The 17,495-nt window shown below is 36.9% G+C and overlaps 1 protein-coding gene across 28 annotated transcripts in view; it reads right to left on the bottom strand.

The window, feature by feature from the left end:
• The window catches only part of DLG1 (discs large MAGUK scaffold protein 1), a 278,145-nt gene that overhangs the window by 35,068 nt on the left and 225,582 nt on the right, over window positions 1–17,495 (bottom strand). For all 28 annotated transcript variants that reach the window (XM_033213126.1, XM_033213130.1, XM_033213141.1 and 25 more), the window contains 3 exons: window positions 12,834–12,948; window positions 7,222–7,398; window positions 2,362–2,428 (listed from right to left, as the gene is read on the bottom strand). In XM_033213126.1, the coding sequence (XP_033069017.1) occupies window positions 2,362–2,428; window positions 7,222–7,398; window positions 12,834–12,948 (359 nt within the window). The remainder of the gene's footprint in view (window positions 1–2,361; window positions 2,429–7,221; window positions 7,399–12,833; window positions 12,949–17,495) is intronic.

Below are 17,495 nucleotides of genomic sequence, written 5' to 3'. Positions count from 1 at the left end.
CACATGTAGTATTTCAAAATAGCCAAATGAATGTTAGACATGTTAGTGAGAAACTAAAATGCTGTAAGTCTGTAGTAAAAATAAAGTCCATAACCACTATGTAAGGAAAGGAGGAGGAGGAGGAGGAGGAAGAGGAAATGGTATTATAGAAAGAAATGCAGTTCTGATCAATGGCAAGCGTATTTTTACCCCACTCAGTATCATGCATAGTTTTGGTGCTGTGTTAGAACACAGGGACTCTGTATAAAGTTGGTTACAGTCAACAAACAAGACTAAGATTTAAACACGTCGTTAATTCAGTTAACTTCTTACAGTATGAAAGAAAAGTTACAACATGCAACCTTTTTCAATTTATTGATGGTATATTGTACTAAATCATTTTTAAAGATACACATAAAACAAGCGCAAAAAATTTCACATTTTTCAAATCCTGAGCATTTACCTGGGATTTTTCCTCTAATACAAATTTCTATTTTAATATTACTTCAGATCACACTATATAATTTGGTATTTTTCTGAAAGCTACAAGTAAATTTTAAAGGAATTTACCATTTCTAAAAAACTGAATGTAACATACAATTTTCTCAGATTTAACTTCTTGAACCAAAGATATTTCTCATCTTTTAAATTTTAAAGCTTTAAGTCTGAGTGCTTAGTGATACCAGAGATGTTCAGAGAGTAAATTTATTTGCTCAGTTAACATTCCACATTCATTTCAAATATTATCAAAATTTTTATTAAAAAATCTTGTTTAGTATTAAAAAAAAAAACCCCAAACATAAAACATTGCTATAAATGGTATTTACATAACATGTATTCAGTTTGGTCTCCAGGCTTACTGTTAGAATATTCCACTGCAGTGAGTTCAGGATTATAAAGAATTACATCCATAATATGGGAGGAAGCCTGTACCATCTTTCTCATCTATTGACAGCCCAAATATTTAGATGCAAGCAGGACTTAAAGTGAAGGAAAAATAAATACACTTCTAAAATATATTATGAAAGAAGTGATATATTTCTTTTCTTTCTTTTTTTTTTTTTTGAGACAGGGTCTCACTGTGTCACCCAGGCTGGAGAGCAGTGGCATGATCATGGCTCACTACAGCCTGGACGTCCTGGGCTTAAGCAATCCTTCCACTTTGGCCACGGGAGCAGCTGGGACTACAGGTGCAAGCCTTCACGCCTGGCTAATTTTTTACTTTTTTTTTTTTCTTTCAGAGATTGGGTCTCACTATGTTGCCCAGGCTGGTACTGAACTCCTGGGCTCAAGTGATCCTCCCACCCTGGACTCCTAAAGTGCTGGGTTACAGGAGTAAGCCGTCTTGCCTAGCCTTGATACATTTTTTTTTCTTTTTTTTTTTTGACAGGCTCTCCCTCTGCTGCCCAGGCTGGAGTGCAGAGGCGCAATTATGGCTCATTGCAGCTTTGACCTCTGGTGCTCAAGCAATTATCTTGCCTCAGCCTCCCAAATAGCTCGGACTATAGGCATGTGCCACCAAGCCTGGCTAATGGATATTTTCTTGATCATCTACAAACTTCTCCTCATGACTAGCACTTTGTTTCTGCCAAATAAAATTTCATATTGATTCCAACATTTAAAACATGGATTCTCTTAAGAAATTAAAGCAAGAATAATGTGAGGAAAGAACAAAAAAATTTCCAAAAATTTGCTTGCAACAACTTGTAAACTTAAGATTATGACTTAGCATTTCTGAAATGCCTATTTTCTTAGCAGGGTCATTATTAAATTACCTGCCATGATTAACACGAGTAACACAAATTTCTTTTACTTTTTTGAGACAGAGTCTCACTCTGTTGCCTAGGCTGGAGCGCAGTGGTGTGATCTTGGCTCAATGCAAGCTCTGCCTCCCGGGTTCAAGTGATTCTTGTGCCTCAGCCTCCAGAGTAGCTGGGATTACAGATGCCCGCCACCACGCCTGGCAAATTTTTGTATTTTTGGTTTTGCCATGTTGGTCAGGTTGGTCTCGAACTCCTAACCTCAGGTGATCTGCCTGACTTGGCCTCCCAAAGTGCTGGGATTACAGGCGTGAGCCACCATGCCCGGCCTAGTAACACAAATTTCTAACTGGAAGTTGAATGAAGGTCAAATACATTTCATTTATAAAAATAAGCTTGACCAAAAGTATGTCGCTAATAATATATTGAATGATAGTTTTGATAATTTGGAAGGGTCTGTGAAATGGCTGCTTTCATTTAACAAATGCTTACTTAAGTATCTACCACTGTAAAGCACCATGGCAAGAACTGATCATGACTGATTCCTATAGCAAGATCCTTTTCATTTTAACAATGTAGCTCAAACAGGAAAGACGAAAATGTAGAGATTTCAAATACTCACCCCTTTATCTCTCGTTTTAGAATTGAATTTCACTGTTTTTAATCGGGCTCGCTCTTTCCTCTCAACTCTGTCAAAGTACAGAATGTTTTTTTAAGTAAAACAAACATATCTAGGGGTCTCACTAAAAATAACCGGAACTGGTATCTCTATAACGGGCATTTTACACTGTGAGACCTTCAGGAGCCATTTAGGTTCGCATCCTCAAATCAGAACTGCTGAAAAAGGAAACAAAGGGCTCATTCTACAATGGAACAAAACCTGATGCTATGACCTATCAATACGCAGTCCACAGGTGTAGGAGTATCAACACACAGCCCAGAGGTGCACACTTTTATATGTATACTCAGTTACAAAATTATATGAAAGTATGAGGCACCATTTCTGAGTTTAACCATTTTCCAAGTTTTGTTTATTTTTAAGTATTAGCTTAGCATGAAGCACATACGCTAAAAATTAAGCTTGAGAAAGAGAAAGCAAATGTGGCAAAATGTTAAAAATTGGTGAAAGTGGGAGAAGGATATGTGGATGTTCATTGTATATTGCCGTTTTTTGTACTTTTCTATAGCTCTGAAACTTTTAATAATAAAAAGGTGGGATATTTAAAAATTAAGCTTAATTCTAATGATATATGTGTGTGTGTGTGTATGTAAATATATAAATAACCAGTCACAGTTATTAAAGTAAGAGTTTTAAAGTACTTTTGGAAAGATACATAAGAACTGTTAAATCTTTACCCCATGGAGGTGAAATGGGTGTTGTGAGAGAGCCTATAAAGCTTTCACATCTTTTAAATTCTGAACTTTACCTGTTCAAAATAAGCAAGCAAATAAAACTACAATGAGACAAATTTTTATGTAGATTGTAACACTAATGTAAACCTTGTACTATTTCATGTAAATTAAGCTTTCACAAATTTTCCAATTTCAACACAGCAATTATGTTAGTGTATAACAGAAAAGCCTACCAAAACAAGCCTATGAATAAATTTTATTTTTTCCTTATTATCTCTCTATTTAGTTTTACTATGGGTACAGCAGGACCTTAGCATTCATGAATTTAAGTTGTAAATTTAAGTCCAGGCGCGGTGGCTCATGCCTGTAATCGCAGCACTTTGGGAGGCTGAGGCGGGTGGATCATAAGGTGAGGAGTTCAAGACCAGCCTGGACAACATGGTGAAACCCAGTCTCTACTAAAAATACAAAAATTAGCCAGGCACTGTGGTGGGTGCCTGTAATCCCAGCTACTTGGGAGGCTGAGGCAGGAGGATCACTTGAATCCAGGAAGTGGAGGTTGCAGTGAGCCAAGATTGCGCGCCACTGCACTCTAGCTTGGGCGACACAGCAAGACTCCGTCCCCATCACAAACAAAAAAAATTAAAACTCATGATTTTTACTATTCAAGAACAATTCTGAGGCTACATGACCTGAATAATTTATAATCTTGCCTCAGTACTTATTAACAGCACCACAAAACTAGCATTTAGTGGGTGAGCATTTACAACTCAACTTTGTTTTCTAATCATTATCTTCTTTAATACACAGCTCAGCAACTTAAATTGTCTATATTTGTAAATATTATTCCTGAAAGAAAGCCAAGAATTGTAGGAATTACAATTCCTATGTTATTTTAGAAGAGGTCTAAGAAAGACATAGTTCTATTTAAGAAAAGGTAAGCTTTGAATACATTCAAGAGCCAAACGGCATCATCAGTTGTGGCTTCTTACTGTGTCTCACGGGAGTAAGCTTACATTCTGCAACGCTACTCGTGCATTTGGAAACTGGCAGAGGTCTCAAGACATCTTTCTTACATTATTTCTTGCTTTAAAACATAACCTTACAGAATTTTTGTACAAAATGAAAACAAAAGTCTCTCCAATGAAGCCAACAGTGTCTATTATTGGGTGTAGGCACAGGAAGCCTTTGCAAGGTATGAGACTCCAAGAACTAAGACAATTTTTAGGAGCTCTGACCTTGATATTTAAGATGTAAGATTTCTACTGACTCAACAAGGCATAGAGGAAGCATTTCCGAATTTAAAGCAGACTATGTTCTATTTCTGGAAAAAAGTTATGCTGACTGCTGCACTGCTAAAAGAGGATTTGCCATCAACTGTAAGATCTAGCCAAATAGTTGGATCATGCTAAATATATGGATATAGCCACGACAGTTATAAGCCCCAAAATCATAATTATAAATCTTGATTATAATTTAATACTACTATTTTTAAGCTTCTACAAACAGGTAAATTAATATTTAATAAGGTCTAGAAATAGTTACAAAATAGGTATAAATCTGACTAATAAGAAAAGGATAACTTTATTACATCATAATCTTGACTTAAAATGAATTAACTAGTTATAATAAACATTTTTTTATTATCTCTAACTATTTTTGCTGGCTATCTTACTACTTTAAAAAGCTCCTGAAGAACTTCTAGGCTGGGCGCGGTGGCTCAAGCCTGTAATCCCAGCACTTTGGGAGGCCGAGACGGGCAGATCACCAGGTCAGGAGATCGAGACCATCCTGGCTAACATAGTGAAACCCCGTCTCTACTAAAAATTACAAAAAACTAGCCGGGCGAGGTGGCGGGCGCCTGTAGTCCCAGCTACTCGGGAGGCTGAGGCAGGAGAATGGTGTAAACCCGGGAGGCGGAGCTTGCAGTGAGCTGAGATCAGGCCACTGCACTCCAGCCTGGGTGACATAGCGAGACTCCGTCTCAAAAAAAAAAAAAAGAACTTCTAGACAATGATTTGGATTAAGCAGATCTCATAAATAAGCTATCTTGGAGGAGTTCTGAAATGACATTTCAATACTCTCCCCACAAAAGCAGAGACATTCAACAGCACATCATAGGCCTTAGAAGGGGTCCTCTAAGCTGGGACCATGCTTTGCAAAGAGGGCCTGTACTTAACTACTTTTGCTATATGCTGAGTATGCACCCATGAATCACTAAAACGAATCAATTGCGCTGGGTGCAGTGGCTCACACCTGTCATCCCAAAACTGTGGGAGGCTAGGGTGAGAAAATCGCTTGAGGCCAGGAGTTTAACACTTGCCTGGGCAACATAGCTAGAACCCATCTCCACAAAAAAACAAAAACAAAACGCTAAGCTGAGTGCAGTGATCTGCGCCTGTAGTCCCAGCTACTAGCTGAGGTGGGCGACAGCTTGAGCCTACGAGTCTGAGGTTCAGTGAGCTATGATCACATCACTGCACTCAGCCTGGGTGACAGAGCAAGACCCTGTCTCTTAACAAAATCACTCAATCTACCTACCTACCTATATATAATCATTAAAAGCAAAGAGAAAAGACCAGTGTACTGCACCAATACATGTAATTTAAGCAAGGAAAAAGAAAAGTGAAGCGTATTACCAGATATTTCCAAAAATTTTGGCATGAAGGAAGAAATTCATGACACCAAAAACAAAAAATTTAGGTCCTCTTAGCTATCTACATCAACCACGACACTTTCAGTTTTCTCTTCACTGGTATAGCTAAATGGCACATTGACTTAATATATACTTATTTTGTTTTCAGCAACTAGTAGCTTTAGATAAATTTCTACTTGGCAGCAAGCATCACTTGCTTTTTTTTTTGAGTCGGAGTCTTGCTCTGTTGCCCAGGCTGGAGTGCAATGGTGCGATTTTGGCTCACTGCAACCTCTGCCTCCTGGGTTCAAGCAATTCTCCTGCCTCAGCCTCCCAAGTAGCTGGGACTACAGGTGCCCGCCACCACACCAAGCTAATTTGTGTATTTTTAGTAGAGACAGGGTTTCACCATATTGGCCAGGCTGGTCTCTTGGCCAAGCTCGTCTTGAACTCATGACCTTGTGATCCACCCACCTCGGCCTCCCAAAGTGTTGGGATTACAGGTGTGAGCCATTGTGCTTGGCCCATATTTTCTAGTTATGTCAATGGTTACAAATCCATTTGAATAAAATTAAATGGCTGTGAAACAATATAAAAAACAGCATAAAATCATTTTAGTAAAAGAAATTTATTTTTTCAGTTGTTCTGGTGATTATTTTTAATTGTGTGTGTGTGTGTGTACATATATATACAGAATCTCGCTCTGTCTCTTTTTAGACAGAGTCTCGCTCTGTCTCCCAGGCTGGAGTACAGTGGTGCAATCTCAGGTCACTGCAACCTTGGCCTCCCAAGTTCAAGCAATTCTCCTGCCTAAGCCTCCTGAGTAGCTGGGACTACAGGCATGCGCCTCCATGCCCAGGTAATTTTTGTATTTTTAGTAGAGACAGGGTTTTACCATGTTGGTGAGGCTCATCTTGACTCCTGACCTCAAGTGCTCTACCTGCCTCAGCCTCCCAAAGTGCTGGGATTACAGGCATGAGCCACTGCACCTGGCCTAATTGTATATATTTAAGTTGCACAACTTAATGATTTTATGTGTGTATACACACACACAAACAAACACTGTGCAATAATCACTACAGTCAATCTAATTAACACATCCATTACCTCACCTGGTTACCTTTTTTTTGGGTGGTGAGAACACCTAGGACCGACCCTCTTAGCAAATTTCAAGTACAGTACTATTACCTATAGTCGCCATGCTTACATATTAGAGGTCCAGAACTCACTCATTTTGTATCACAGAAACTTTGTATCTCCTCATTTCCCCATCCTCCTAATCCCTGGTAACCACCATTCTCCTCTGTATGACTTCGACTACTTTAGATTTCACATAAAAATGTGATCATACAATTTTTGTCTTTCTGTGTCTGACTTTTTTCAATGAGCATAATGCACTCCAGGACTATCCATGTTGTCAAAAATTAAAAGAAATTTAAAAGAACATCAATTATTTATGTTGCCCCACATTCAAGCGGTAAGAAACAGACATACCTGCGTTTACTGGGAATCACTCCAACCTCATCACTCTCCCCATCTGGTGTGACCTGCCTGGCTTGCCACCATTCATCATCAGAAGCATTAATAACATGGAGGATATCTCCAAATTTGAAGTTCAATCCCTGACTGGGAAGGCCACTGTCTTTAGTCTTGTCATAATCAAAAAGGGCTCTAGAGTCAGAAGAAAAAAAGTCCATAATTACTTGCTATAACAATATTAATCAACATATCATGGGATTCTGAAAGTATATTTAATTTGGATAAATAAATATATCATAGCAGGCCAAATGACACCCTGTTCAGTTCTGCACTACATATAAGACGAGACAAAAAAGAAACAGCAAAATCAACTTGTTACGAAAATACTGTATTGTATTATCTGTGTCTTTCAATACCACAAGAAAAATTCTAAAAACGCTCTTGGCTTGTAATCCAATGGCAAGCTATATTGAATTCTAAAATAAAGACCAATCCAGAGAGTTTGAAATTAATAAACAAAAATTATTAAGATACATTCTTCTCTTTACTTTCATTAGATACATGTAGGAAAACAAATTCCCTGATAAATTAGATTTATTAGTTGTGGACTGTAAGACTAGATCAACATAGTGATTATTCTGCCAGTTAATTACTCCTTCCATTTGTTCACAGTACTAGAGTTGATAGGGTTTTCAGAGTCAGTAACAATGATGAACATTAATTACAGATGACTTCATCAGCTGCCAAATATTTTGGAAAAAGTAATAATTTAATACGGTAATTGCAAAGTTAAGAATATTTTAAAATTTGACAAAAAGAAAACATTGTGTCCTACCACTTATGTACAATATTTAGATAAATCAAATTCTTAAGTCCAAATAAGCTCTCTCAAGAGTGTAAGAAAGAAAGGATCACAGCAATTACATTTATAATATAATTTATTCATTCTTTTGTTCTAATTTGGCAACTGGAAATTAGGATGAAAATCATAATCTTTTTCACACTACCCAACATTTAAGAATCTATCTCTTCAAGTAAAACTCAAGAGGGGTGGAATTACTTGACAGCTAAATAAATAAACTAGTAGTTAATGGTTTTTCAAATGAGTTCTTTCGAGTCTTTTCGTGGGGCTAAAGGTGTTAGGGAAGCAGGGAGAATTGTAAGTAGGAAGGCTCATTAAACATACTTTCAAACATAGAGAAGATAAGGGGACAAATAAGCATAATATAAAATAGAAAATAAAGTGCCTTAAGAGGTAGTACAAATGTCAAGACATTCAGAAAAGGAAAATATTAACTTCCTACATTATTATAAAAATTCACCTTTTGAATCACAAAATCTAACTGTATTATTGAACAACAAAGGAAAAGAAATCACCCACAATCTCTACTTATGTTAGCAGTTTAACATTCTCTTTTAATGTATTTGATTCATAAAAAAAGAAGCCCATGGAATACATGTGAGTTATTAATCATAAGAGTGCAATGAACATCTGTTCACCTACTATCCAAGCTAAGACTACACACGAAACCTTCATCAGTAATTCACATTCACCTGCACATATTCCCTCTGTCCTGATTCCCCTGGAGCAAGAGTTCCCCACTATTAGATTTAACTATCATTCTTCATATGTTTGTTTCTTTGACTCACTCTTTTTTGGTTGGTTTGATCATATAACACGTGAGTGACTAAACAACATAATGTATGTTTTGCTTGTTTCAGAGCTTTATAAAGAGGTTACTGTGGGTAGTTTTTTGTAGCCTTTTTTTTTTTTTGGGTTTTGAAATTAAAAATACATTGACTAAAAAACCCCACAAGACTCAGGTGTGGTGGTGTGTGCCTGCAGTCCCAGCTACTTGTGACGTTAAGGTGTGAGGATCCCTTAAGCCCAGGAGTCCAAGACAAGCTTGGCCAACAGAGCAAGACCCCATCTCAAAAAGAACCACAAGGCTTCTGATTAACTATAGCAGACTGCGTCTATTTCTTCTCCATCCTGACTCATTAAAATGACAATAAGAAAAATACAAAAGAGAGACGAAAACAGGGGAAGAGAGATTTTAACACATTTTTGGATGATGCTAATTAAATTTAACAGAATGAAAGAAGCTATAAATGGAGTGTCAACAGAGAGGGTTATAGAAACAAGTTTTATTCCACAAGAATCCTGGAGATGGTCATAAATTAGAAGTGTACAGTAGTACCAAGGTAGGCAGGGATAAGTTACTGTACTAAAAACAGAAGGTAGAAACACTGTATGTAGCACTTAGACCACTCCCACCAAAGTTCCTTTTCCCATTCCCCAAACCCACAGAAGACTAGAGGTTTAGTCTCCAGAGAAATTGAATTTGAGGAGCTGTATACTCTGAAACTTGGTGGAGAAGGGGAAGATGGCTGGACTGACATGGATGAAAATGAAATTCTAGCAACTTGGTTTATACTATTGGCAGGAGACAGGGATTCTTCTCTAGAGATATTTAATTATACCAAAGAACAGAATGACGTGGGACAGCAGAGGAAATGTAAGAGCCAATTTATTCCTCCCTTTACCCCATTGTCTTCTAGTTAAATCCATTATCTTCATTTCTCTATTCATAAGAATGGAAAACAATGAAAGGAACACTGGCTATTTAAAGAATGCCTTATATAAAACACTAAAGAAAAAACCCCCAAGAAAATAGGATAGCTAGAAATAAGGAATACAGAGAAAGCAAAGAATACAAAAAGCAGAAGAAAATCTCAGACACATGAGATTATGTCCACGAAAGAAATGGAAGATGAATGAGGTCCTGGAAAATAAAACAGGATATCATTCCCTCCCCCAACATTCCAAATTCTCTATTGGGGAGAAGGCAAAATAAGGTCATTTCGGACATGCTAAGACTCAAAAGGTACCTCCCACACATCTTTTCGCAGGAATTTACTGGAGGATGTGCTCTAGGAAGATTAACTGAGAAAGAAGAAAACGTGGCATCTAGGAAACATGTGACATGGTAGACAGTCAAAGGGAACAGAATAATGGCAGTGGGAAGTCCCAGCTGAGAGCTATACAGCAAGTTTACAGAGTAACTAGTCTAGACTGGAGCATAAAGATGGGAAAAACCTGAACTATCAGACCGTATGTGTGACTATGTTTTCGTAATGTGAAAAGCTCTACAGTGGTTACTGGAAGATACAGAAAGATAGTTAGTAGTAAGTATATGAAAAATTGATCAAATAAAATGCAAGACAATTATTAAGCCGAGGAAAAACGAAGGGGTGCAGAAGAAAGGAGGCAGCTCATAGGGTTCCACTTGACTGAGTCATGACAGCTATTACATAGTCACATGACTCTAAATGCTATTAGTTTTGTTAACAGAGATAGCTATGTTTGGGTGATGGTGATGAGACTGAATGAGTGGTTTGGTACTACAGAGAAAAGTTCTCATCTACCATGGTTTTAAGACTAATATACAAAACTGGTAAAATAGAAGATAGCAGTATATGCATGTTATTTAGAAATACAGAGGTGAAGGCTTCATATTTAGAAGTAAGGAGGTGAAGGAAGTTTGCTAGGAAAATGGAGGATGCTTGTTCCTGGAGAATGAAACTAGGGGCTGGTGCAAGTGACAGTTATTTTTCATTATAAGTCTTTTTTTTTTTTTTTTTTTTGAGGCGGAGTCTCGCTCTGTCGCCTGGACTGGAGTGCAGTGGCCGGATCTCAGCTCACTGCAAGCTCCGCCTCCCGGGTTTACGCCATTCTCCTGCCTCAGCCTCCTGAGTAGCTGGGACTACAGGCGCTCGCTACCTCGCCCGGCTAGTTTTTTTTGTATTTTTTTTTTTTTAGTAGAGACGGGGTTTCACCACGTTAGCCAGGATGGTCTCGATCTCCTGACCTTGTGATCCGCCCGTCTCGGCCTCCCAAAGTGCTGGGATTACAGGCTTGACATTATAAGTCTCTTGATAATATATGATTTTAAAAAACAGAAGCTGGGTACAGTGGCCCACGCCTGTAATCCCAGCACTTTGGGAGGCCAAGGTGGGTGAGGCCCTTGAGGTCAGGAGTTCGAGACCAGCCTGGCCAACATGGTGAAATCCCATCTCTACTAAAAACACAAAAATTAGCCGGGTATGGTGGCACGTGCCTACAGTCCCAGCTACTTGGGGGGCTGAGGCAGGAGGATCGCTTGAACCCGGAGGTTGAGGCTACAGTGAGCTGAGATCGTGCCACTGCACTCCAGCCTGGGTGACAAAGTGAGACCCTGTCTTAGAAAAGAAAGAAAGAAAAGAGAGCATTACTTCTCTAAAAATAATAAAAAGTGAAGATGACTCACTAAATGTACCGAAAATAAGTATAACTATTATGTCGTGATTTTTATGCCTTTGTAAATATTTAATCAAGTACAAACAAAAGGCAACACCTATTAATTATACTAAAATTAGGAAATGTAGATAAGCAAAAAAAAAAAAAAAGAAAATGTAAAAAAGTAGAAAAATCCATGTTCTTCCATTTTCGATGTATCTGTATATATAATACACTTTTAATAAATTTGGAACACAAGAGTTTAATGAGTATTGTTAGAATTGGCGAAGGGAGAAAAAAATCTGATGATTTAAGATTCCCACATCATTGGCAGGGTTATAAGTAGCAAAGAACTTACAGCAAAAGACAAAAGGAACAGAAAGAAGAAAATGAGAAAAGTTTCCTTTCATGATGTATCAGAGTAAGATTATGTGAAGACAGTAAGTCATATCATATGTAAACAAGCATAGAGTACCTGTTTGTGTGTATAGATATACATGTGTATAGGATACATGTTTATATATGTAACATCTCTCTCTCACCAGAAGGATAAATGAAACATATTAGGAATAGGTCCCCCAACAGAATCAGGAGGACTGAGATGATCATTTATAAAGAATGGTTCAGATTACTTACAGTGCTAATGTTACAACAATGTATAATAAAGTCATCAGTTAAAGTTCTACCAGAAGTATACAAAATACAAGTAAATTCGGATTTCTGTTTTAAGTCTTATAAGCCAACGAAATGGAAAAAAAAAAAAAAACCAGTTTATATACTAATATCACCTATTTATTAGACCTATGTTGCCATTTAACCTTTATATTATAGGAAAATAACATCTTTGCCTTCTCCCAAGTGTTTAAAAAAAAATGCACGTACAAATTTTCCGAATATGCATTATTTACTGAGGCTATTCACATTTTAAATTATAATTTACATATGCTTCCTTTGCTACTATGGAAATTGCCAAGGTAATTAAATGTTACTTGAATGGAAAATATATTAGAAAAGGATATAAGTTAAATCTAAGTGTTAGATATGATATTATCAACCTTGTAGCCACTACTAACACATCAATCTGAAAACAATTTCTGGTCCACAGAATTTTTTCCTTTATCATATCATTATTACTCAAGGATAACATAACTTTCATTAAAAAAATTATTAATTCAACAATATTCCAATTCTTGAAAGACACACTGTCAGAGAATCAATAATAAAAAACAACACTGATTTGTAATATATTTTCTTATGGTAAAACTAAGTAAGTTATAGTGAAAAATACAAAACAATTTACATTCATAACTAATTAAGAGTTGCCACAATTAGAAGTAAAAAAATTTACCTGACATAGAGGGATCGCTTCTGGCTAGTTCGAAGAGAACCTGACCCTGAACTAATACTACTATTCATCATCTGCTCCCGTAAATCATGTATTTTAGCTTCAAAACGACTGTATTCTGATGGAAGAAAAAGAGAAATAAATTGATATATTTTCAAAAAATAAGTTATTTGAAGATAACATGTTAAATATGTAAACTGTCCTATAACTGATTAAATGTGGTTAGAACCTTAAAATAGTAATATGTATAAGATTCTGCCCAACACATAAATTTCAAAAAAAAATTATTAATAACCTAAATGTACCATAAATTAGAACTGGCTGAGTTAGAATTTTTCTACATGCTCTTTTAAAGTTTATAACACATTTAGTCAATTAAACAACAATTTCCACGCAGCAGACAGCAGTAATCTTATTACTATTGAATTTAAGTGTAAATTTTAAAAATCAGGATGTATTCTAATTTTTATATTAAGGAAGAAACCTATAATAATAATTAATACACTAGATGCTTTGATTATTGACTTTTTCCTCTTGAGACGATCAGTTCATTTTACATACTTCAATATGGAACTTGTGCAGGGTCAACACTAAAGGGAAAAATATGCCTTAAATAAGTGATATAATTTATTTTAACTCATTTTATAATTTATAAATTGTCAAAATTCAAAAGACACAAAAGCAATCTGAAGTAACATTCACGAATATTTTTATTTAAAATATTTTTATACCAAAATATGATTTTGAAAATGAACTATTTAAAGCTACATATTAAAAACTACTAAATCTATTAATAACAAAAGTTTAAGCACTTTTTCAAAAATATTGCAGTTACATGGTTATAAACACGTATCTTTTTTTCCCCTCTATTTATAACAAACAAATTGCAGACAACTAAGTCATTTCCAATGTGAGTTTCAAGCCTGTCTTACAGCAAACAACTTCTCTGGGAGTTTGTATAGGTTAAGATGACAGAGTAAGAGTAAGCATGTTTATCATTGAGTTATTCTTCCTTTCACCATCATCATCAACTTTGTTTTATGGATAACAAGCTCAATTGAAGCAATAATTCATCAAAAAGCTTAGAAACATTTAAAGTTCCACATTAATATCTAACAAAATATTTTACTATCCTTTCAAAATTATAATAAAACACTTAAAATAAAAACATTAATAGCCTTAATAGAATGTATCCATCATAATTAAATAATTATCAATCCATGGTGAGTTGTCTCTAGTACGTGTAGACACAGCTAAACCACAGATTGATGAATGGAGATAATAAAAATATATCATGAGTTTATACTGGTTTCTCTAATGAAAAATTAGGACCATTGGGTTTATACTTAATCTGTTTTAGCGTTGTATCTGCTTTCTTGGATATGAGTAATTCTGGTTCTCAAGATAGTGGAGATAGCAGAACAAAAGTACCAGCATAATGACTTACTTGTTTTATCCAATATTACATTTACAACAGTGAATTACACCACCAACACTACTACCATGATATGATTACCGTAAACAGTTAACTATTTCCTGTAGCTTTTAATCCTTAGGCTATAGCTAGAGATGTATGGTTGAATTATTGTTTTCTTTGTTTATTTTCAGAGACAGGGTCCTGCTCTGTTGCCCAGGCTGGACTGCAGTGGTATAATCACAGTTCACTGCAGCCTTGAGCTCCTGGGCTCAAGCAATCCTGCCTCAGCCTTCCGAGTGGTTGAGACCGTAGTGTGCACCAACATGCTTGGCTAAGTTTTTAAAAATTATTCTTGGTAGAGATGGCATCTTGCTATGCTGTCCAGGCTGCTCTTGAATTCCTGGCCTCAAACAATCCTCTCGCTTTGGCCTCTCACAGCTCTGGGATCACAGGTGTGAGCCTCTGTACCTGCCCAATCACCATTTCAAAATTACTTGGAATAGTTCCTCCCTGAGTATTACTGTTGCCAAGTGAATACACATTTAGATTCATTTGTACTTTATTTTCAACTTCAATTTGCCTTTTAAAATTTTCATTGATAAGTAGGTAAAATAACTCTGCAGTCAAATCTATAAAACATAGGTATTTAAAAGTCCAGCTTCTATCCCTTTTTCTCATCCTATTCTGTCCTGATCTTTATATGTACACATGTAAACAATATAAAGATACACACAAACATGCAAATACATTTACATTTATTCCATATTTTCATATCTGTATATATGTGTGTATATATACACACAAACATACATTTCTTTTTTTCCTTTTTCAGAGGGAGTCTCGCTCTGTCTCCAAGCTGCAGTGCAGTGGCGCGATCTCGGCTCACTGCAACCTCCGCCTCCCGGGTTCAAGCGATTCTTCTGCCTCAGCCTCCTGAGGAGCTGGGACTATAGACACACGTCACCAAGCCCAGCGAATTTTTGTATTTTTATTAGAGACGGGGTTTCAGTATGTTGGCCAGGATGGTCTCGAACTCCTGACCTCATGATCTGCCTGGCTTGGCCTCCCAAAGTGCTGGGATTACCCACTGCGCCCAGCCAACATTTCTCTTCTTTCTTCAATGGTAGAATACACATTTCTCTGCTTTGCTTTTTTCACTTAATAGTAAGTATATCCAGGGCCGGGCGCGGTGGCTCAAGCCTGTAATCCCAGCACTTTGGGAGGCCGAGACGGGTGGATCACGAGGTCAGGAGATCGAGACCATCCTGGCTAATATGGTGAAACCCCGTCTCTACTAAAAAAAATACAAAAAACTAGCCGGGCGAGGTGGCGGGCGCCTGTAGTCCCAGCTACTCGGGAGGCTGAGGCAGGAGAATGGCGTGAACCCGGGAGGCGGAGCTTGCAGTGAGCTGAGATCCGGCCACTGCACTCCAGCCTGGGCGACAGAGACAGACTTCGTCCCAGGAAAAAAAAAAAAAAGTAAGTATATCCAGAAGATAACTGCACAATATATAAAGATGTCATCCATGCTTTTTCTTTTTTTTTTTTTTTTACAGCTATATGCAGTCCTTTGTTTTTAACCTTTACTTCTTTGCTGTACGTATAACTCTTATATACTTCACAGGGTTAAATTCTGCTTTATTAGCAAGCCTGAAAATTGTCTGTTTTCATGAATTAACTTTTGATGTGACTGAAATTGTTTGTTCTCAGTTCTATTCTTATCATCCTGTCTTATTTACTCAAGCTTTTAACATAAATAAACCAGTAGCAGACTGTATTTTCCAAAGATGCCCGCATCCCATGCTCTTGTACACTGTGACCTTGCCATTGCCCCATCGAGAGGCGGAATCTAATTCCCCTCTCCTGGAATCTGTGCTAGTGCTTTGGGTCATTTGTATAACAAAAAATGTGAAAGTAATCCCGTGTGACTTTCAAGGTCAGATCAGAAGAGGCCATGAAGCTTTTGCCTGGTTCTTCTGTAATGCTTGTTGAGTGGAAGCCAGGTACCACGTAACAAGACTGTTCTAAAACCACCATACTGCAGAGGTCACATGATGGTACTCCGAGCCCAAACTTCCAGCCAGTACCATCAATGCATAAGACAAGGGGAGCAAAGCCAAACTGGGCTCTCCGAAGCAGCTCATTCGCCACCCAAGTCCCACTAAGTGACCTCAGTTGATGCCAGAAGGAAAACAAGAACCATCCAGCCAGAACCTGCCTGAATTCCTAACCTACAAAATCTATTAAAAGGCTGTTTTAATCTATAAGCTTGGGGTAGTATCTTATGAAGCAACAGTAACCGGAGCACAGTCTCACTATATGGTTTGTTCTTTTAAGTGTGTGTGTAAAAATTCAGACTCACTTGTCCTTTTGTTCTAACGGCAAACTTTGGTTTGGCTTTTGTCTTTTGGTCTCCTCCTACAAGCAATCTTCCCAGATCTGATTGCAAATACTATACTTTTATATCCAGTTAAATACTTTAAAGCAATTAGGAAGCTTATTCTGTTTTCATATTATCTGCAAATTCTGCCCCCATTTTGTAATAACTGTACCTTATCAAAATTGTCAGAGCATATAGCTTTTTCATATTATACACCCTCTTCCTTATAATCACCTTCATTAATGCTAACACCAGTCCTTATGTCAGTATCCCTCCTCCTATCATTTTGGATGTCTGAAGGTTGTTCTCTCTCCCCAGGAAGTGTTTATACGAACACTGTAACTCTAATTATTTGTTGATACATTTGATTCCAGTCTTTATATGTGAAAGTCTGATTCAGCTTCTTTCTTTATTGAGTATATTCACTCCATTAGTCTTCTATAAACTGAGAACAACAGAATTTTCTTTCTTTTTTTGATGGGGGAGGGAAGTGGAATTCCAGATATTTTTTTCCTTTAAATTCTAATCATTTTATTATGGCATTTTGATAAGTAGTTTGAAATAACTTTTTTAATTTTAGAAAAGATTTCTTGCTTATGCATTTTCTAGCATTGTTTTGGATTTCTTCCTAGGAGACTCCCATTACAAGCATGTTGAATATTCTTTGCCTACTTTCTATATTTGTCACTTTCAATTCTTTTCTTTATTTCTTCTTACTAATATTTTTTTAAAGACTAAAGCAATCACAAACTGTTTTTCCTGAACCATTTGATAGCAATTTGCCTTCTTGATGTCTCATCACCCATGAATACTTCAGTGTGTATTTCCTACAGATATTTTCCTATATAACTATAAAACCATCAAAATC

This window comes from Trachypithecus francoisi, unplaced genomic scaffold, assembly GCF_009764315.1.
Source record: "Trachypithecus francoisi isolate TF-2019V2 unplaced genomic scaffold, Tfra_2.0 Lachesis_group0, whole genome shotgun sequence".
NCBI classification, from domain to species: Eukaryota; Metazoa; Chordata; class Mammalia; order Primates; family Cercopithecidae; genus Trachypithecus; species Trachypithecus francoisi.
Note: the sequence above shows the minus strand (reverse complement) of the source record. Positions and strands in the feature narration are given on the sequence as shown.